Source organism: Triturus cristatus, chromosome 11, assembly GCF_964204655.1.
Source record: "Triturus cristatus chromosome 11, aTriCri1.1, whole genome shotgun sequence".
NCBI classification, from domain to species: domain Eukaryota; kingdom Metazoa; phylum Chordata; class Amphibia; order Caudata; family Salamandridae; genus Triturus; species Triturus cristatus.
This window is the reverse complement of record NC_140594.1, coordinates 367,522,082-367,544,879: the sequence shown is the minus strand read 5'-3', so window position 1 is coordinate 367,544,879 and position 22,798 is coordinate 367,522,082. Positions and strand designations below refer to the sequence as shown.

At 45.0% G+C, this 22,798-nt stretch overlaps 1 protein-coding gene across 2 annotated transcripts in view; it reads right to left on the bottom strand.

The window, feature by feature from the left end:
- The window catches only part of PROM2 (prominin 2), a 352,175-nt gene that overhangs the window by 185,915 nt on the left and 143,462 nt on the right, over positions 1 to 22,798 (bottom strand). For both annotated transcript variants that reach the window (XM_085634097.1, XM_085634096.1), the window contains exon 4: positions 18,439 to 18,559. In XM_085634097.1, the coding sequence (XP_085490223.1) occupies positions 18,439 to 18,559 (121 nt within the window). The remainder of the gene's footprint in view (positions 1 to 18,438; positions 18,560 to 22,798) is intronic.

Below are 22,798 nucleotides of genomic sequence, written 5' to 3'. Positions count from 1 at the left end.
GTTTTTCAGTAACAAACTGTCTGAAAAACAAAATAATTTGGTGCGCAGCTGTCTAAAAAATGGTGGCCATGCGTCAAACTTTCACTGCCTTTGCAGGAATTGCCATGTCAGTGGCTCCTGTGAACATAAAGAGATAACCAAAGGACCAGCAATGATCTCAAATATGGCCGTCTTCTGGGCTTAAAGGAAGGGGCTGCAATGACCTCCCCACCCTGACGGACAGAGTAAAGACAGTCAAGAGCAAAATCAGCCCCAAAATATTAATGGACGATACTGGAAGTTGCTAAAAAAATAGGGGAGAGTGATCTTCTGGTCTTTATAAAAAGTAAACAAAATCTAGAGAGAATCCAGGATCATGGTTCAGAACCAATTGTAGGACAGTTGAAACTATGATACATACTAAAAGAACTAGGAGTTGAGATTCAATCCCAGACATTGCTCAATTTGAGCCGATGGTTGCAGGTTGGGCTTATCTGCACTCATTCTTGGGGACTGGCACTTATTTTTCATCACCAGTCTTTGATCCAAATTCAGAAAGAGAAAAACACAAATGGTGGAAAGGAGGAAGAGAAAGATTGGAAAAGAAATCACAGATGAAAATGAACATGTGAGATATGGAGAAAAAAATGTCAGGTAGTGGATTAAAGAGGTAAGAAGTGGAATCAAGATTTGGAACCTTGGTATTCACACCCCCAACATTCAATAGCGTAGGCCGCGGGCCTCTGCACTACTTCTGAAACAAATTAAACACTGAGGTCCCTGGATCTTTTTACTGCATTCCTGCACTAGAGGCTTAATTTTATTAATATTAACATGGAACCCAATGGCTTATTTCACTCTACAAAAAAATCAGTGTTTAACCTGTCCTACATTTGTATGTTTACATTAGTTAGTCTTTGGCAAAGATGTGACAGAAAAAAACATTAGAATATATCCAGAGTGATAACTGGTCCCCACTCTTGTGTCCTGTGACTTGAGGTGAACGGTTGGGTAACTCAGTGGATTTAAGACAAAAGCCTACCACGCGGCTTGAACAGGGGTTCCACTTAAGCCAAACAGTAAGCTCAGTGTGCTATAGGGTAGTACACACAAAATCTCAGTGTAGAGGTAATGACGCTACCAGAGGCCGGTATAGGAAGAGAGCTTGCGCGTTGGCACACTGACAGAGGAGAGTAAACAGTTAAGGGTGCAACTAGCTTCAAGTCTTTGCAAGTGGACTGGGTGCTAGTTAGAGGGATCACCCTCACCAATGCCCCCATGAAGTACCAAACTTCAGTGCTCTGTATCTCAAAATTGGCTAATCCCATTAATACTTTTCTCTGGCATCCAATGGCATTTGGCGCTCATTGCATCCACAGATTTCACTATTATGGTACCAGCTTGAGGATTATTTGTTATGGACCAACTAAAGTTTCAAATGTCTATAGTTCTGGAACCAAAAGTGCTAGAGAAGACAGTTCGGGAATCAGAGAGCACAGGCACAGCCAACAGGACATAAACCCAAGACCTAGGTGAAGATAAAATTCCTTGGTGTCCTTCTCAGGCTAAATAGGAGAAAAGGAACATCCCCAGGTGGCATTGGACATCTCAGGAATGGTGCAGTGTAGTAAAGGAAGGATGTCCAGTCCAGGTAGCATCTTTAAGTATTTATTCCAAGTATGATCTTAAGTAGAAGAGAGCCCCACCAGGAGCAGCCTCCCTGCTGCTCAGCCCATACACCAACTGACATTCTCTCTCATCCAACATTCCACAACCTGCTCTCACACCAACATTCCACTCCACAGACACACAGGCTGAGCAGCAGCTACAACATGCAGTCTCACCAAAGCTGAAGTTCTCAAAAGTGTGTCTGCAGCTACTTGCCAAATGGTCACTTTCTGATGCTTTGTGGTGATCAGATCTAGCTAGCATGGCTGTTGAGGAAAATTCAAACTCAGGGGCGCTCACTTCCCATCACCATCTGCCTTACTTGAGTTACTAAAGCTACAGACTCTCAGTGCATGAATAAGATGTTTGATAGGGCTGTGAATTAATATTGGACATCTGCTTGTCAAGGTCTTAGTGTGCCACAGGTAAAGGCAACCCCTTCCAGTAGCTAGTGGTGTAACACAGGCCCATGCAGCCCCCGCAGTGTGGGGGCCCCCAAGCTCCAGTGGGCCTTCTCAGCACAGTACTCTGGCCGGCAAGCTCTCGATTGAGTCCGGAGAGGGCCCCTCCAAGTACCTTGCAGGAGGGCCCCCTCACTCTTCGTTACGCCAGTGCTGGTAGCCACATTGCCACAGACACTTGTGAGCTCCCAGCAGGAAAGTGCCCTCCAGTAGGGCCCCAGGGAGTAAATAAACAGCAGGCAAAAAAACTCCTAAGAACATGGAGCTCCCAGAAGTTGTTGTCAGAAGTCAATGGCCAAGTTATAACAGACAGACTGCGGAAACTGTGAAGACTAAGCACTGAAACTTTGAGACGCACTGGAAGTCAGAAAGAAGTTCCCTTAACTAGGCCTAACCCAGGAAAAGGAAACAGAACCATAAGAGTCTTCCACAACTATTTGAGAGAGTATGTGAGCTGGACAGGTGGTGGCCATCTTGGATTGGGCAAAACACCCCCTTCCTTTTAAGGTCAGAAAACTGCCATATATGAGATAATTGCTGATCCTTTGGTTATCTCTGTACGTTCACAAGAGCTACTGCCATGGCAGCTCCTGCGAAGGCAGTGAAAGTTTTTTTCAGACACAAATTCCCAAAGTGTGATTTTATTTCTGAAAAACAAAAAATGGATTTCTCCCAGGTTGTCCAGGTTATGGAGGTCATTGCGTTTTTCTGTAAATGACCATCAGGTTTTACCTAGTGATACCAGACAGAAGAAAAAAAACATCAGGCTGTCCACTCTGAAGTCTGATGCCGTTACTCGAATGGCACATACCTACCCAGGCTGCGGGAGTAAGTTTTCTAATTGCAGAGTCAGCAAAGGCAGACAGAACAAAGGTGTGGTGGTCAGAATACTCTGTTTACCAAACATAAGGGTTGGAATGTAAGTACCACCCACTACATCTCTTGAATGTACTCAATGGAGACAAGAATGCCACATGTATTTTGTGATCTTGCCACAGTGGAAGGCTAGAGGTCCAACTCAAAACCAGATCAGAGGGAGAAAATGAAGTGAGGGCAATCAAGCCTGAGAAATGGACTAGTGCAGCTGGTAGAGAAATTTGGGAGCAACAAAATGCACTCTGACAACATAAAAAAAAAGAAAATTAGAAGGATTGAATGAATCGGCCCAAGGACTCCATAATTATACTTTACTTTTAAATCAATAATACATGTCATGTGGTAATGAGGTACATACAACATATACGTTTAGGACGTTTTAAAGAGTAATTCATGACAGACTTGTGGATATTTCAGAGCTCTACGTGTTCTGAGCATAGAGCATTGAGGGGTGGGGTTGAGTTTGACTCTGACCTTTAATGGAAGGCCCGATCCATTGTTCTTTCTGAGATGGAAGGAAGCCAATAAGTTCAGTTTCCAAGCTTTTCCTAAAGGCATATGGTTGGCTTTTACCCTCCCACTTTCATTGAACCTATCTAAATGTTTTTTTTAGTAACCATAATTTTTCAAGCTAGAGAATTGGCCTAGACCGGTATCACTTAAAAATTGTTTTGCCCTTCTGGCATCAAATCATGCCTCCATATCTGGGGAAGATGGAAGGGTGTGGCCTGGATAAATCTGCTTCTCATTCATCCTTAGTATTCTTTTTTTACCTGCCTTTTCCCATATTCGCTCACACTTGTGCCCTGCTCTCTGGACTGTGACACACAGACTCTAAGGGATCATTGGGGCATGCTCAGTCTCCTCAGTTCCTCCTTACAGCAGTGATTTTTACACCTGCTTCCAGATCTTATCCCCAATAAAGAGGCACCTCCCTCTTTGACTGCCCTTCTGGAGTCCTAGATCTTGAAACCGTCCTGGGCCCTTTGAGGGTGAGACTAAGAAAATGTAATGTATTCTTTTTACACTTTCAGGACCAAGTTTACTAACACTTTGCATGAGTGCAAAGTCACCAAACGTGATGCAAAGTGTTGATACGTTATTTACTTATTTTGGGGCATATTCTCAAGGATCTATCGCCGAGTTATCGGCACCTTAGCGCAGCCAACGTTGCGATAAATGTATCGCCCTATTCACAAGCTGGTGCTAATAGCCCATATCACCAGTTTACCTGCGATAGCAGTCGCAAAAAACATCGCCACAGATGACCCCGGCAACTAACGCTAATGAGATGCAGAGTAGGCGTTCCCGTGCAAAAAGCCGCGACAACACCACTCCACAACATTCTCAACGACCAGCCAGTTCGGTGATAAGATCACAAAACATGCAATAAGGCGTGTTAGCAGCAGGATTTTAACACTTGCTCTGACCTGGTGTAAAGTCGGACGACAACTGGCACCAGACAAGGGAGCACAGCCCATAGCCAACCATGAAGAACAACAGATGCCCGAGCAACTGAACATGCAGCCTGGAGCCCCAATAGGTCAACAACACCCACCGCCACCACTGCCAGGAATCCACCACTCACTCCCCCACCCCCCTTTGGACAAAGAGAATGCACATCAACTCCACGAAACCATGAACCAAGCAAATCGTCTGAAGTCGCACAATCACAACACCTAACACAGGTGTGGCCAGAAAAAGGGAAATCATACATTCATATCATATAATCCAAATAAAACGTTTATTACAGATTAAACAAAAAACAACAACAATGAAGAAGAGGCACAGCGGGTCTTCTCTAGGCATTCTGTAAGTCACAGCCTGCAAGACAGAAATTCAGAGAAGAAGGTGTGTAATGTGCCCATCAAAGTACAGAGAGGGAGAACGAAAGAGAGAGAGAGAGGGGGAGAGAGAAAGAGAGGGAGAGAGAAAGAGCGGGAGAGAGAGGGAGAGAGAGGGAGAGAAAAAGAGAGGGAGAGAGAGAGAAAGAGAGGGAGAGAGAGGGAGATAGAAAGAGAGAGAGAGGGAGAGAAAGAGAGAGAGAGAGAGAGGGAGGGAGAAAGAGAGAGAAAGAGAGGGAGAGATAAAGAGAGGGAGAGAGAGTGCCTACACTCAGTCCTCACTGCTCACCTGAAGCCACCGGTGTGTCTCCAACCACGTGCCGGTATACACTGCAGTCCCCCAGGTCCCTTATCGGAAACAGTTCACAGAGACATGAATGGCAGAGGCCATACAGATGCACACGCCATCATCGCTTGCCCGCCCCTGCGCACACAGGCTGTCGCACCCCAGCTCCTCCCTCTGCCCAGCGGTGATTGCCCGCCCCTGCTCAACCAGGCCTCACTGCTCACCTTACGACACCGTCGTGTCTTCAAAAGGGCACACCACGTGCCGGTGGGAGCACCAAGCCTGGGGCCCGCGACCATGGCACCCTCCAAATCATGCAGCCCTGCACCGCGGGCCACCAGGTCACACACTTGCTTCTGGGTCTTAATTTTGCTATGGCAGAGATCACATCAGTGCACAAGGCCTCATCACAGGCTGCACACCCGTTCAGCCCTATAAGTGCCACTAACTCTGTGAGCCGCGAGACAACGCCACATAGCGGGAGGCCCGCACTGCCCGCTGGCTCAGGCCTACACTGTGGTCCAGCAGGGCGCACACTAAACCTCACCAGTCTGGACTGCCAGGATGGCGCATCATTGCAGGCTGCACAACGGCTCCGTAGTTCAGGTGCCCCTATCTCACTGCATCGCAAGACACCGTCCCGTGGCGGTGTGCTTGTGCCTGCCGCAGTGTATCCGGTGCCACCAAGTCTGTGGACCGCTAGCCATGGACCCTTCATGATTGAGTCCCATGGTGCGGACGGCATCATGTCATCCCCCGGCGCTGGTCAATGTGAGGTAGCAGGGCCCTAGGCCCTCATGCATAAATGCGAACCACACGGAGACACCCAGTTAGAAAGTGGAAATGGCATCCAGCACGTGCGCCTGGCCCTTTTTATTGGCAGGGTCACATGTCCTGTGACGCCTGTGCTTGATGGGTGTGGTGTGGGTGTAAACCAGCCATGAGGGAGTGGCTGTGACATGCCGACAACTAGACCTGTGAGCAGCAGGTCCCTACAGAGAAGACCTGGGACATGTAGCGTTGTTGTCCCCCCCTGTGAGCGTAAGCGGAATAGGCTGTCCTGGCGTATGCCAGTCCAGCATAAGGGTGTGAACAATGACCCCGGGGCTCTGGGCATGGTTCCGTCCTGGGCTGGACAAGGAAGTGACTAGTGGATGTGTCCCTGTTGTCGTGTCGGCGCCATCCGCACCACGATCGGCAATGTGTCACCCTGTGACCCAAGTCCCACAACATGAGCAACATGGACGCAAGGGGGAATCACTGACCCAACATTCATCCATACTTCCACACTTGAAGGATCATGGACATGACACATCTGTGTTAACATGAATGTTTATTGAACATTCAGTGGAGTATTGCAGTTGGAGCAGTACAGGGTCATGCAAACCCCACTTCACATTTGTGGCCCATGGAGGGCCAGCCAGAGTCCTTCAGAGAATGACAGGTACATCTGTAGAGGAGGAGTTCAGTCTGCAGTCTGATGGCTGTGTCATTGGTGACCAAACAGAATATGGCAGTCCATGTCGAGGTCCAAGGTGAGTGTCGCAGAGTGCATCGGGGGACAGTGGAAGATGATGATGCAGAGGGAAGAACCAAGCAGGAACAGGCCATAGGGCGGAGATGAATGCTACCGCTTCCTACTGACCACAAGGGCAGATTCATCCGCATCTTCGTCCACTGCTGTTTCATGTGCCTCACATGTGGGTGGTGGTGTTCTGTCTCCAGCACTGTGTGGCAGTGACACCTCAGGGGCCGGAGGTGGAATGTCTGCCGCACTGTGTAGCACCGACACATCAGGGGCTGGAGATGTGGATGGAGTGGTAGCAGCAGCATGCATCAGCGGCAGGCCTTGTGGCAGCAATGCCATGAGGAGGGTCTTTATGGCATTGAGGGACAGAGCTACCTCTCACTGGTGTTCAGCCGGTGGCATCCGCTATTTCCGCTCGTCCGCTCCATGTTCTCCATGAGCCTCCGCATGAGTCCCATCTCCTGGGCGAGATCCCTGGAGTCACTCTGACTAGACAGTCGTTCTTGTCGCAGTGTCAGGACTCCAGCGATGTCAGCCATGGTTCGTTGGAGAGCATGGAGCGGACTGTTGGTGTCCGTTAAGGACTGTGAGTGGTCCCTGATGGGACTTAGAAACCCACGTATGGCATCTAGTTTGTCTGCCATGCGGTCGAACCCCACCTGCACCTGTTCAGCCAGCTTCTCCTGGCACCCCAACACACGGCATTGGTGGACGACCCTGTGTTTGTCATGGGGGTCCTGGGAGGCAGCCGTGGTGGTGGGTGCTGCCTGCTGTGTGTTCTGTGCAGGGGGTGGGTTCTGCTCGTAGCAGCTGGTCTGCCCTGCTCCTGAAAGTAGGCTGCGGAGGCTCTCCACAAGCTGTTGGAGGGCATCGAAGTCGAAAGTGTGGTGGTCCTCTTCGTCATCAGAGAAGAGAGGTTCGGCCTGCTCTGCAGGAGGTGTTGGATTTCCCCATGCAATGTGAAGGGGAGATGCAGTTTAACATTGTGTTCACATGTATGTTGACGCATTGTACATGTTTACATTCAGACTGCATGACAGTGTACATTAAGACTGTTTGGGGGGAGCTGCCTATTTGATGCGGGACAGTGGACATTCCGACTACAGCACGGATGTGTGTTTGTACTTGTACATTGTCAACACACATTTCCCTGCAATGCCAAATGTGATTGGCCAGTTTCTACGCACATGCAGCACCAGTTGTGTCCTCTGTCCTGTTGTGGACATGTTGCGGTTTGTACCACGACGTTGTCAATGTTGATGTGCTCTGCACGTAATGTATGAGTGCCGCATTTTGGGGGAGTCGCCCCTGCAGCTCTGATTTGGCTGCCCCTTGGCCCTTACATGAGGTGTGCTTCTGGCTTCTGTGCTTCTGCTGTGCAGGAATGTTGCATGATTGGGTGCATTGCCCTCTTGGTGAGATTTGTGGGTCTGGGGCATGGTTTGTCCGCAGATGTGCTATGCTTATTTGTGAATGTGTGCCAGTGTGCCCATCTCCCCCCATCCCCCCAGGCCCAGGTCGTTGTTCACCCTCTTGCTGTTGTGTCCGGTCATGTTGAGCTGTGTCCGGTCCCCCAACTCCTGCCACCATCTCCCCAATGATGACTGTGGACACCATTGCCTCCAACTCCTCCAGCTCCTCCTGTGGCGCTGGACTCCCACCTCCAGTCTGCATTGCTGTCTTCCGGTTGTTTGCGAGTTTCTGCTTGGTTTTGTGCTTGACATCATTCCAGTGCCTCTTGACCTCTTCCATTCACCTTGTCCATGATGGTCTGCATATTCCATTTTTAGTTGCCAGTGACACAGTGGAGATGAAGAACAGTAGTTGATGGTGTTCTAGCACCTCCGTTATCAGGATCCTGTTTTACTGCGGACTGAACCGCTTATTCCTACTCTTCTTGTCCTTGCCCTTACCTGACCCCGAGGTCCCAGGCTGGTCCTCTGGGGGTCTGGCTGTCCTCTGCACTTGCTCCGGCTGCCTCCATTGTGCTTCGCTGTTGTTTGGCTTTTGTTTGTGGTGGGTCTTTTTACTTTTATGGTGCATTCTCCCGCATGACGCGTGGGATTTGCAGGCCTGTGGCTGGTTTTTGCAGATTTTTGTATCACGATTGGCGTCATCGCTACTATTTTCACGTTCGTGTTTTGCGTTTTTGCGGCATCGTGTTGATTTTAGCGCGCTCATTTGACGCGTTGTTGTGGGTCTATCGCATGGTACCGCCGTGTTGAGAATACCACGTTAACACAGAGTTATTTTCCCGCTATAGACTGCGATGTGAAGAGTTGCGTTAAGCTAAATTTGCGATGGCTATCACATGTTCTTGAGAATATCCCCCTCTGAGTCTGAAAGTTGCTGAAAAGTAACGCTAACCAGAGCTTTGCTCTGATTTGCTTACCTTGCGTCAAGGGGGCACAAATAGATAATACATAGGAGTTCCAAAGTAACCACTCATATTTTTTGATGCAAAGCCCTGTCTAGTAACATTTGTAGTCAGAGCTTTGTGCCAAAAATAAATTGCCTCCTTGAGACACACATAGAACGCAAAATGTTTTTTTCTCCAAACGTTTCAGTCTTTGCATGTGTGCACCCTGCATAGCACACATAGAGTGTGAAAAGTTTAAAAGATTGAGTATTATATTTTTATACAGGAAGGGCACCCTTCAAATCCAAAACCAAATGGTAGACATCACACACACCTGAATTCGTCTGCAATGGTGTCTGGTTGGCGCAAGAAATCCTAATTGTGCTCCATCTCTTTAGAAGAGATCAGCAGTGCCACATTGTTGAAAATATAGTGCTGTCCTGATTTGACACAAAATAATAGTACATTTACGCCTAAACATGAGGAAATGGTTTGCAGAATTACTGTCACCTAGTCTGCTATATGGAGCTCAATTACTAGTTTTGGAAATGAACCGCATGCATTTAAGTCGTAATATGCAAACACTGTGCCAAGTTGGCTGATGTCCTAAAGGGGCGCACTGGGAAGAATGAAGTGAGCCAGGGGTGCCATGATTCGCTTTTCCCCATGAGCTCTGCAACCTCAAAGGTCTAAATTGTTGCAGCACACTGCTCCAGACTGTCAATGCAGGAGGGTAAAATACTCCACTCTGGTCCATTTTGCATCTGGGAACATGAGGTCACTTCCAGGTGGTTATTGACCAGGGTGGAATTAGTGGGCCACAGACAGCGGTGTTGCAAGGGGGGGCAGTCCACCTCGGGCAGCATGAGTTTTGGGGGTGGTGGCATCACCCCCCGCACTCTTATCTGCGGCCATGCGGAGCCGCTGTCATGGGAATCACCAGCACCCCCTGCCCCTGTTCTCACATGGGGCAGTCGTGTGGCAAACTCAAAGACCGCCACAGGTGGCAGAATGTCTAGCTATGCCACTGGCCAAAGCCAAAGCCCAAGCAATAGCTACTGGGTAGGCCCCTTCCACTTGGACATTAGCATGTGTACTATGCAGCACTTTGAGAACACAAACCATCTAACAAATTTATTGAAAATTGCATTCTAAATTGTAGGAGTCTGATTTACAATAGCAATATTCTCCAAAGTGAACTGGACTACCCTGAAGAAAGACAAAGTCAGCCCACAAATATAGCTAATTCATGCTTTCCCCCATGCTAGTCTAATCTCACTGCATTCAGAGGGAGCAGTGATATCATTTTCCTCCCCTGGTGGGTGATTCATGATCCTGGAGGGTTCACTTATGATCCTGTGATCAAATGGGACATCTGTCACCTCACATCACTGTGGCAAAGGAAATGGTGATTCTGCTGAATCTGGGTCAAAATGTAGGAAACTTAAATCTCATAATGATGATTTGTTTCTTAAATAGCACTTCATAACACACTTCAGGTGTTTTGAGGCACTGTAAATAACATTTGCCAACTAATTTATGGTACAAAACTCAGCAGTCTACGAAGGATGGAAGTCTGAGTCAAGATTGCTGGAATCAGAACTAACGGCCTCCTGAACACAGCCTCTATCTGCGGCGAGTGTTCAGCTCGCGAAACCATCCTTGTGGCTGTCATAATCTTACAGGACAGAGATTCAAGTACATTTTTTAAATGAATCCTCTGGGACCACCCAAATAAAGGAGTGTCAGGAGGTCGTCTTGCTATTAGTTCCCTCATCACTTCAGCTCAATCTAAGCCTTTCTCCAATTGCCTCCCACACATCTTGACGTCAGCCACTCTTCGTGTCAACATTCTGTGATGACATCACAGATTCTGTGTAGCTCTAGCTGACCCTAAAATGTTCTCTGAGACAAGGCACAACCCAGTTGTCGCCCCAAATCTGCTTGTGCTGAGGAGCTGTCAGACATAGATTTGTAAGAGTGCAGGGCAGAATATGTGTACCAGTACCTGTGAGTATTATGACACCAAACATGTATTTACATTTCAGGAGAAAATTGTGTTTTGAATTCAAGCACATACTAAACCTTTGTTTGGGCAAAATAGGTTTATTTTTCCCAAAATAAAGTTTTGTTTTGGCAGAAGAATGCACTTATGCTTACAACCTGAGAAATTGTTGTTTAGGGGGACAAGATAATTGCAGTTTCAAGTATATATGGCTGAAGCTAATATCTGAATAGTAACCACTACTGTTGTCTGAGACCCTTTTCCCTAAGATTGATGTAAATCAGCTAGTTAAACTTGGAAGGTGTCGAGGGCTGGATGCTGATTTGCCCTCTTAATTGCCCGAGGAAAGGGTGACACCTCCCAGTAGCCACAGTGCCATCCTTAAAAAAAATTGGGAATGTGAAATGTGTCATGTGTCTACTTAAGAGGGTTCCAAGTAGGAGAAAATCCCCCATAAACTGGAAGACACCTCATTGGCGACCTTATAGCTGTTGGTTGAATAGGAAGAATGAAATCTAAGCAATCATCAACACATCAAACTCCTCCTGACTTCAGGAAGGAGAAATGAGCCAAGCATGAAATCCAGGCAAAGAAATCCAGATGAAGATCGATTTGCTTAAAGCAAAAATATTGAGCAAAAATAAGGGCAAGGGGGCAAGGAATGTGACAAAAAATAAGGTAACAATTGTGTTGCATACATCTTGTCCTGGTTGTCTTCATAATACAGGATTAAAAAGGAATTGATATTACAAAAAAGACACCAAAGCTATATTTTAGATTGGGATTCTCATATAAGGCTCTGTGGTCAATCTACCATCTTGAGAGGACTAAGATTTCAGGAATTGAAGACAACCTCAAACATAATATGAACTTCAAATTCAGGTTGTCTTTGTGCCATAACTGGCCGTGGTTCAAATGGAATCTGTTGATAAGGATGAGGGGCACACGGCTTCAACTGAGATGAATGAATAACAGAACGAACCTTCATGAATGCGGCGGTTTCAATCGAAAGGCCACAGCATTGATTTGATAAATGATTACGTATGGCCCACTAAATTGTGGTCGAAATTTTACTGTCAATGTATGGACAGAAAGGAAAGAAGAAGATAGCCAAACCTTTTTTGCTGAAACACAAAGATCTAAACATTTTCTTGATTTGCAAGCTTTTTTTCATTCTTATCTTAAAAAGGTGCTAAGCTTTTAGGAAAACGATTTGTCTTTGCTTCTGTAAATGAGTCAAATAATTAATAGTTGCAGGAACCAGTGGATCAATACAAGGCACGGATGGTAAAACACTTGGATGAAATAAATCATGAAACAAGAACTGGCCATGTCTATCAGTCTCACTTGGCTATATAGGAAAGGAATGTCTTGCGAGTATAGTAGAGACTTTTTCTGCAAGTTTTTAAAAAGTTTTAGTAAAAATTGTATGACATAGTATATACATTGGATTTTTTTAGCAAGTTCATTGCGGCACGATGTTTTGGTATTTAGCAAAGGCTTAGCACGAATGCATGAATGCCAAAGAAACTGTGACAAAATTCTTTATATTGGAAAGGGAATCCAGCCCAGATTATGATTATGTCACTGGATCAGTAGGATGGGTGCAATTAAACACAAGCCTCTGTGTTCTTTTTTGTTTGCTGTCCAAAAGATAATGGACTGCAGCCAACACCAGGGCGTATGAGAGGTCATTCAAGGATGCCAAACAAGCATTCCCACTAACGCGGACATCTTTTATTTTGCAGTTTTATATAGCAGGAACTGGGTCAGAAGGCATAACAACCCCATGCAAGTGACATGTTTATATAAATGCATGACACAGGAAACACTACTGCCCCTGACTGAACTGAGATGCTAGGTGTAAAATCATCCCAGAGAAGATCTGGGGGGAACTGGTAGAAAGAACCTGGAAGAGCACCCGAAATGCCAGATTTCAGCTAGTTCATTTCTATATTTTGCACAGGGCGTACCTTACCCCAGAGAAGCTCAATAAATATTTCTAACGCAAACAGCAGCCTGCCCGCGCTGCAATGCAGAAGGTGCAGATTTTAGACACATGCTCTGGGACTGTCCGTTCCTGGGAAACTACTGGGAGGGGATTACGACGGTACTGACTGAACTGACTGACAGAGAGGTAGAGCTGACCCAGAAATACTGCATTTTGCACTGGTTCCCTCACACAACTAAAACAAAATCACAAGTAAGTTCTTAGACACGGGCTTACTATTAGCCAAGAGAGACTTAACCATGCATTGGAAAGCAAAACAGGGCCCCAGCATAACCAGATGGAAAGCAGAACTCCTCAAATGAGCTGAATGCGAAGGAGTGACCAGACTGCAGATAGCCAAAAGAACAGGGAGCGAGAGGACACTGGAGGTGGCAAGAGCTTGGGAAACGTTAGTGGGAGGGGGGAGGGATGGGGAGTTGTTCGGGGGGACAGAGGGAGAGGAGGAGAGGGGACCTTCGGGGCAGCTCACAAGGGTAGATATTGAGCTGCAGAGCACTGTCGAAATAACTGAATAATCTGAAATGCCCTCTGCTCGGGGCACTACTTGTTACTGAACCGATGTGCCAAATTGGCTGAATGTTTGCCTTTCAAATGCTAGAGTTGTGGCATAACAGCTTTATGTACCTTCTGTCAAATTCAATAAAATCTATTTAAAAAATAAAAATAACAGCCCCATGCAAAAGAGCAAGATTAGTTATGCACGACACATCCAAGGTACTTGGTGTGAAAAGTGTTGCATCTGCAATTTGCTTTGAACTGAACTATTTCTACCATTTGAAAGCCATATTTGTATTACTCTATTGTGAATTTTTGTTGTTCTGGTCTTGTTTAGTTTAGATTAAGATTACTTATTCTTCTAAACTGGTATGACCCCATTTGTAGTGTTTTCACTGTATTACTGTAGGTGTTCACAAATGCTTCACACACTGCCTCTGAGATAAGCCAGTCTGCTCATGCAAAGCTACCACGGGGGTGCAGGGGTTATTTTAGAAGTGTATCCCCCTTACCCTGTCTAGGAAGAAGGATTCCTTCTTGGACAAAGGTACCTACCTCTGCCAACTAGAGACCCTCATTTCTATTAATTTCCCCAAACTTTCTCAATTATATCTTGGGGTAGATGCACCAGATGTGCTGGATGCACCATAACATTTTTAGGACACTTAATAAGTATCTTTTCAAAACATGTAACATTTTACAAATGTATGTAAAAAATTCAGCTGCATATGTGTGATTTGGCTACATATTTTTCAAACTCCCAACAGGTGGCAAGAATAAAGCAGCTCGATCCTCACCTAAAACCTCCATAATGGAGTTTGTCTATCTTGCTAAAGTTTGGTGCAGGAATTTACCCTCAGCCACTTCCAAAGAACACCAATATTCACCCCGCACAACGTTGTATGCGTATGCGATTCATTCATACAGGGGTGTTACTTTTTTAGGCTAAAGGGTGCGTGTGTCCTGATGTAGTAAAAGAGCTGAAAACACAAAAGGAAAAATAAGACATATACAGCTAGCACTAGTTAAAAGAAGAGACAAAAGGTAAATAAATTATGCTGTAGCCCTATCAATACTCGTTAAATATTTCTGCAATCAACATGAAACAACAGAAATAGAGATAGCTTGGGGCAAACCGCCAGTCACTGAGTGCTGCGTGGCTTAGCGCCCCTACCGCAACCTCTACTTTCCCCCTTGCTAATTTAGTAAAGAAAAGAATGAGGTGACTTGGTAACTCAGAAAGAGGCAGATCCTTTTCTCTTCACTACACAGGTTCTAGACATAAAGAAGGACTACAGGTCAGAAATGGATGAAGGACACCTAACCCCTGGTCGCATAAATGCTAGAATCTCCAGGCCCGGACTGGTGCACCAGGACTTTTCTCACTGGGCCAGCAGGGTGGGACCATGGTCACTGATGCTGGCGGCCAGCTTTGTTGCTAGTTATGAGCAGGGCAAAGCGCTTTGCGGCTTTAAAAATAAGCAATGCTAAACAAATAGTTTTAAAGCATGCTTCAACATCATTTGGGATTTTGCATTTAAATGCTCCCTGTCTCCTGCAGGGTTTCCACAGCAGCACTGGCCTTCATGGTTTTTGATGGGTCTGCTGTTACTTGGCTCAGAAATTCCAGTACACATATGATGGAGACCCTTCAGGCTACACAACACTGTATTTCTTTATAATGTGATGTTTGCAACACATTTCAGTTTACTGTGTTAGTTTGTATCCTTGCACTGGGTGGTAATTGTTGGAAGTGACAGATTCTGGTGCTGAGCTGCAATCCCTTCATGCCCCCACCACCACTGCCATGGTGATGATGCTGTTGGTGAAAAAGGGGGCAGCTGCCTTCTGTTGACTGTGTGTAGCCTGGGCTATTGCTGCAAATGGAGTAACAATATGGCCTTCTGTGCACGCTCCAGGCTGTGTGTTTCAGGGTGCTCTCATGTGATGATGGAGGAGGAGGAAGAAGCTATCAACAACATGCATGCCAGTACTGAATCAACTATTTTAAACCTTTCACTTCATCAAACCACACGAGTTCCTACTCATTGTGATTGAAAAGAACTTGTTTATTTAATCTTTAGTAACTTCTGAAAGAAAAGTTGTAAACTCAATTTTTGGTTCTTGTCCCAATATTTTTTCATTAAAATCTGTTCAATCATTTTATAATCCACAAAACAACTCAACACACACATGTTGTAAATTACATGTAATGTGTACACATATACTTTAGACAAAACTTCCACTTTGAGTGTAAAAACGATTTGTGAGTAAGGGTTCCACGCACAATTAGGAAATAATAATAACAAACTACACATAAAAAAATAATAATCTAACCAGAAAACATGAAAAAGCGCAACCAGCGGGGTTGTGATGTTTGTTTCACAAAATACTTATAGTCTTTTTTCTGCAACCCATGTCTGCGCAAAGGCCAAACAGTGAAGTATTCAGTTCAACCTAGATAATTCAGTTGATCAATTAGTACATTGATTTAGGTACATTAATATGAGAAAAGCTGGTTAAACTGCTACAAATTCCATGTTCAATTGTTTGGTTATGAAACGAGGTCTACGCGGAGCAGGGAAGAAGCAGCACTGTGGGCGCGGTAATTGCCTAGGATCATGCAGCGTGGTCAGATGGCGGCAGGAATTGATGAAGGCTTTTTGTGCAATTCAACCACTACATGAGTGTCTCATTCTGTCTTCCATTTAAGATCAAGGCTTGATGCTTTGTATTTAATTTGTTGAGGTGCTAAGTCGGTACATTATTTTAAATACATCCAGACTATGCGTGTTTCATAAGGATTGGCGGTAGTAGTGTTTGGAGAGGGTGATGTTTTAATGCAGAGGCTAAAATAAAAACCAGAGCACCCACCCTTGCTCAGTGCATTGAGACCATTTGTTGCTCTTAGCTAACAGTCTTCATTCATATTCATATTAGGCCAGTGCGGTAAATTCCGTTTCGCTCACGGAATTTGGAAATTTGGGTAATTTCGCATTCCGCGGAGAACGCGGAATTGCCAAAAATTCCGCAATCTGTGGCTTTGCAGAATATTTTGCTTGTTCGCGCTTTCAAAATGCGTGTTCGCAAGATATTTCTCCCCGAGCAGGAAACAGCATTCGCGAACAGGAAAAAAGCATCGTGAACGGGCGGAACAAGCAATTCCGCATGTTCGCGGAACTTTTGCTTGCTCGCTGAGATTTGTTTGTTTCGCGGAGCTTTGCGTAGCGCGACTACGCAAATTCCACCCACCCCTAATTCATATACAGCCTAATTCACGCATTCAGTCCCTGAGAGGAATGGAATCTCCATCCAATGGACATCAGTGTTAACTTGAAAACCTCTCCTCCTTCTTTGTTTGTCACTGTGCTCTCACCCATACCACCTGACTTTGGAACCAATACTAGCTTAGTGCCTCTCTTTCCAGCACATTCATTATAGTTCACCACATACGCACCAAGGCTTAACTGTGACTCTCACTAGTATGGAATCAGGGAACTACTTACCTTAGTCAACTTCAGAGATGCCCTCAGCCAAGGAACAATTTGAACTCACCATCGCTTCTTCAGAGTGGCCGGTGCAGAGAAACTGCAAAAATTCATGAGGGTTTATGAGGTGTAGCACCTCGACCCCATGGCATGCCAGGTACCAAAGAGGAGCAATTACTCTTTGTTTCCTGTTGGTCAAAACCTCCCACCATCTATTGGTCATATAGTATAATAAATAATATGTTGAGGTCTACTTTGGCTTTGGAACAGACGCAGAGCCTAAGGGGTGTGATGGACAAGATATTACAAGGTGTGCCTATATAGCATTAGTCTCTGATGCTCCCTTTCATTATCCTGGGGCCAGGAGTGTCAAATCATGCCACCCAGCGGTGCAGCAAGATAAAAAAGTAGACCTCAATGAGTCTCCCCAGCCGTCGAACCTGTCCACAGAGCTCGCTGGGCTGGAAACACTAGGCTCTGCTTGCATAACATGATGGAAATTGGCATGTCATAACGCTCCCTCACATCAACGCACAACTCTTATATGAAAGATATGGAATGATACACAGATATATTCACACGGCATTTGAAAAAAAATTGATTAACATACACTCAACTCTTCTAAGAAAAACATGGCAAACCTATGGCATGGACATATGTACTCATCCAACATATGTTAGAAATACAACATTAAAGCCCACTGAGATGAGATTATGGACTTACCTTATATTGTCTGCAGAAATTCCCACAGTGATAGTCAGGAGAATTCAACTGATGTCTCGCACAGGAAACAACCTTTACAATGCAGTCATTACATTGCACTACCTTTACAACGCAGTCATTACAACGCAACATCCTTTACATTTAGCCATCACAGCGCATGTCACTACAACGCATGTCATTACAAGGCATGTCACTACAACGCATGCCATTACAACGCAATATAAGGTAAGTAATGCAGAATAGTAATTTTTACCCCTCCCCTATCCAAAACGTACCCTACTGTTGCACTCACTGGAGTGGAAATAGTAATTTTTACCCCTATACTATCCAACACTTACCCTACTGTCGCACTCACTGGAGTTGGAATAGTAATTTTTACCCTTACACTATCCAAAACTTACCCTACTGTTGCCCTAAAAGTAACATGCGTAGTAATAGTATATGTTGTAATGGAATGCGTTGTAAATGTAGTTTCTAAAAATGGGTTGTGATGGCATGTGAAGTAAAATCATGTGTTGTAATGGATGTTACGATGTAAAAACTGTGTTGTAAAGACATGCGTTGTAAATGTTTTCGTTGTATCATCATACATTCGTCTCTCACATATGTCACCATGAGACATTGAACTATAGACTCTCATGACCTATCACCTGTGGAAGCTCAAGGAACACACCTGACACACTGTAACTTGATGAGGCACAGGCAGAGAGCTCACCTGAGGGATGTTGTCCAGAAAGAGTCTGAATCCGTGCAGGGAGTTTGGGATAACACGGACACTGGGCTCCATCTCCTTAGTTGTCCTCTCGTTAGTAGCAAATGCACAAATAACACCCGCCCTGTGGAGAGAAGAGCAGAAGAACAGTAGGATTTATTTAGGTGGAATTAATGGACCCAGAATGAATCCAGAATGGATCCAGAACGGATGATGAGCTTGGTGCAGAAAGTTTGGATCTTCTAATTAGGCGGGTCGACAATGGAGAGAAGTGCAAGTCACAGAGAAGGGGCCTTACAAGATCACAGGGGTAGACAAAACTTGCAACTACATACATCTCTGCCTCTCTAATGTACTGGGCGGCAGGGGATCTGGCTAAGGGTCCACAGCGAACCCTTAACTTCGGCCTGTGAGATCTAGGGAGGTTTAAGCCTGGGCTAGGATAGCTAGGTTGAGATGGTGGTTCACAGCCATCCCAAAAGGGATGCTAGAGGGAAGATTAGGGACCCGCTCTTATATTCATCCTATTGACAGAACAGCGGTAAGGGATGGACGTTTTTCCCTCAAGGGATCAAAATAACTTCTATGCAATGTAGTAAACCATGTTTTAATAGTGATTTTTAGAGATTCTTATGCAATAATGTATAAACATTTTTTTATTGGTTTATGCGATCTAAAATACAATGTGATGCAATTAATTCCAAAGTAAAGTATTGTGTGCTGGTTTCTTACGCTGGTGCAAATACAGCACGACCCATAAAATGTCTAATTGTTAAGGTTTTTTGGTTGAATTCGTATGCAGGACCTGTCCAGGGTAAGGTCAGGCAACAGTCCAGATTTCTTCCAACAGGGGTGGACATAGGAATTTGGATTCCTCCTGCTAGCAGCAGCAATTTTGCATGAATGTACAAGGCAGCAAAATGGCAGTTCCATTTGGAGGGTGAGCCCACTTGGTGACTCAATTCACCAAATTTTCTCCAAGTCTGTGGTTGACTTGGAAGAATTCCTAACTTATGCATATGTTTTTATGCCTGATTCACAGAACACGAAACTCGTGTAAATGCACGTAGAACAAAAGTGCAGAGCATAAATTCATGTACACGTGTTTTTCAACTTATTTCACAAAGTTGCCGGGGTGTATTGAAGGCACGGTCAGTCTGTCCAAATGGAGTGAAAACGCACTCAGGGACTGATTTAGATTTTAGATGGTAATGAGAAGTCCTCAGACGCAGAGTGGATTTTTTTGCTATTTCAGTGGATTCACATCCTGATTCATCACTTCCTCCTGAATTTGAAGGAGTATCTGTTACCATCCCTTTCGTGCTGCTATTCTTAAAGTCGATTAATAAATATCAATTAATATGTGCGAATTCCAGTGTTCACAGGATGTGAAAGACACAGTGCTCAAGCAGTGGGTTGAAAAAAGAGAAATATAAGGTGACTGTGAATTTCCTGAAATTTCCTCACCTTAGACCTGGGTGCTGTATGCAATGCAATAACCACTTAGGTTAGGAAAACTGGTGTACATAAGCTTTTTTTGTAACTGCATGCACAATTTATGACATGCATGACTTTTATATTCTTAAGTCAGGAGGTTTTGGGAAAAACACCAAATGGGTGTGCATGCTGTACTTAATTTGTGCTTGAAAATGCAGGTGGTGGTCACCGGCACTCGTTTTTGGTGACCCAAGTTATTTTTGATTATCAGATATTGAACCTGATTTAGACCCTGGCAGCCAAATTAAGAGATCACTGCTAGCCCTACAGTGATTTCTGTACCCTCACAGGAGTCAGAGCCACAACGTCACCTGTGGGGGTCCTGAAAATTTGATTCCTGGCTGTCTGTTTTTAGGCAGCCACACACAGAACGTTTTGAACAAGTTTGTTTCTGAAAAACAAAAAAACGGATGGCTCCCACTCCTTTGGAGCTTTCTTCCAAAGTGTGGCGGGTCATTGTTTTGTTTTTCTGTGTTTGGCCATAAATAGAACAAGCATTTACAATGCAATAGGTCTCGCATTGACGCGAGTTTGAGCTATTGGCATTGCAAATAACAATGCCTTTTATTATTGTTGTCTTTTTAAAAACATATATAAAAGGTATTGTAATTTACAATGCCAATAGCTTGAACTCGCGTAACTGAGAGACCTGTTGCATTGCAAATACTTGTTATCTCCTCTGGATAGGCAACTTACACAAGAAAGGTAGCGACTCTGCAACACCAAGAAGAGAGGGATTAAACAGCAAGAGATGAAAAGAGACAGAGTGCAGTGCTCTGGACTGAATTACACCTACACGTTTTACGACTGACCCGAATGATAGTTAATTTTACACAATAAAGTACATGAACAGAAAGAGAGACATATCTAAGTTGGATTTACATTCTTTGGTGGATGGCCGCGCCCCCAGGGCCTAGCAGGAAGCTGCAGCTTGGTATGAATGGATGGGTGAGAGTGCGTCACAATGGAGATAAGCACAGCCCTAGTAAGTAGGCTTTGATGCCGTCAACTTGCTTCAAGCGAGAAAAGATAAATTAAGGAAGTTGCAGCTAAATACATGGACCCTTATGCCCAGCCAGCAGGAGAGACGCTGTAGCATAACCTTCAGTCCTGCCGACTTTGGCCCTCTAGAAGTCAGTTCGAGTCCCAGCATAGTAAATCTGTGCATTTAAAAAAAGAAATAAGGAATGCCGATAGTCAAACTAAAGTTGGTAGCACCATGGACGAGCGGGGGCAGCAGGGAGTAAGCACAGAGAAGTCACCTCTGTTCTGCTTGCCTGAGGGGTTAGGGTATTTACAACTTGGACTGCATGAGGAGGGGGAAGGGGTTAAAGTCTATTATGTTTTGAAATTGAAGAATTTATATATTTACTTTTATATTTAACCTTGTGTCTCCTTCGGAAACTGGTGTTAAAATCCATGATACAGTCCTCCCAAAAGTAACTATTCGAAATATCAACTGGAGGAATGAAGAGTGAATTATACATAGATATGATTTGAGAAAAAGATCTAGAGAAATCCTCAAGCTCTACACAATAAATCTCGAGTCTGCTCAGATGTCATCCATACATACCATAGACAGCCTGTAATGGATGCAAGCCGAAAGCAGATCTAATAAGACAGCCTGTGCACTGCCTTAAGTGATGCTCTGCACCTGAGTGATGTGATGTCAACAGCAAGCCATCATATCTGCCAGCTCCCTTTTCAAATGGGTTATTGGAGCAGCTTTCTGACAAAACTGCAGCGCAGTCAGATCAAAAGTTCCTTAAAGGAAAGCATTCCATTCCGTGGCCCCGGGACCGCGTATCTTATTGTCTGGCATAATCAGTTCTACAGGCAAGCAGCAGAGACTTTCGCTTGAGAGAAAGCAGCCTACGCCAATCTATAAGCCAACCTGGAAACCAGCCATCAGCAAAAAAGGGGAAACAGTAGCAACAAGGAAAATCTCAATTGGTTGTATGCTGGAAATACACAGATTGAACATTAGTGCGCAGCATGAGTGAAACTACATAAAGAGGGAGCAGAAACACAACCGCTGCTTAGTAGGGATAACAGAAATGTACTGAGGGGATTAAAAACAAATTGTTGCCGTTGCGGACCGGCAGATGTTTGTTTACATCGCACTTTCTCCCAAAACAAAGTGCATACACCGAGTAATGAAGGGGAGATTGTCACTCTGCCAGTAAAGCATCCAGTCAAGGTGGGCGTGGAGAAAAGTGGACAGGGTGGTAACCAGGAGCGACTAAAAAGCCTCCGGAGCAATAATAACACCACGTTTAGCATAATAGGTGACGCAAAATGATGCACGCCAATGGGAAACACGGGTGGAGCACAAAGCGAACTTCTGGAACCGTATTGATTCCAAGATGTCCTCGCATGGCGAGAGCAGGGCATGCGCGCTGCTAATGCCAGGCGAGACCTAAAAAATGGACATAACACTCTAAATAGGGTGGGCGGTCTGATTCTACTACTCCAATTGCCCCTACTATATCTAGCCACTGAAGTCAGTTTTCTGAAAGAGGAGACAGAAGGGCCTTCGCTTGTGGAATACTGGCAATCCGCCGACTCAAAATAGAGACCGAGGGTTTGGAGGACATGGTACTCTGTCACTCTGTTTGTGATGGTGCACCCTGTCTGCTATACTCAAAATAAGACCCTTCATCCCAAAACAAGGGAGAGTAAGGCAGAAAAAGGAGAAAGGAGAAAAAGAAACATAGGAAAACAGTAGCAAAGGGAGAAACCAGGACAGAGATTGAGAAACACAGGAAGTATAGTGTGGTGGAAGAAACCCAGCATCCACCGGATCTCGCGGTGGGATCCCTAAGACCAACTGTGGGCACCTGCAAATATTTCTTTAAACAAATTA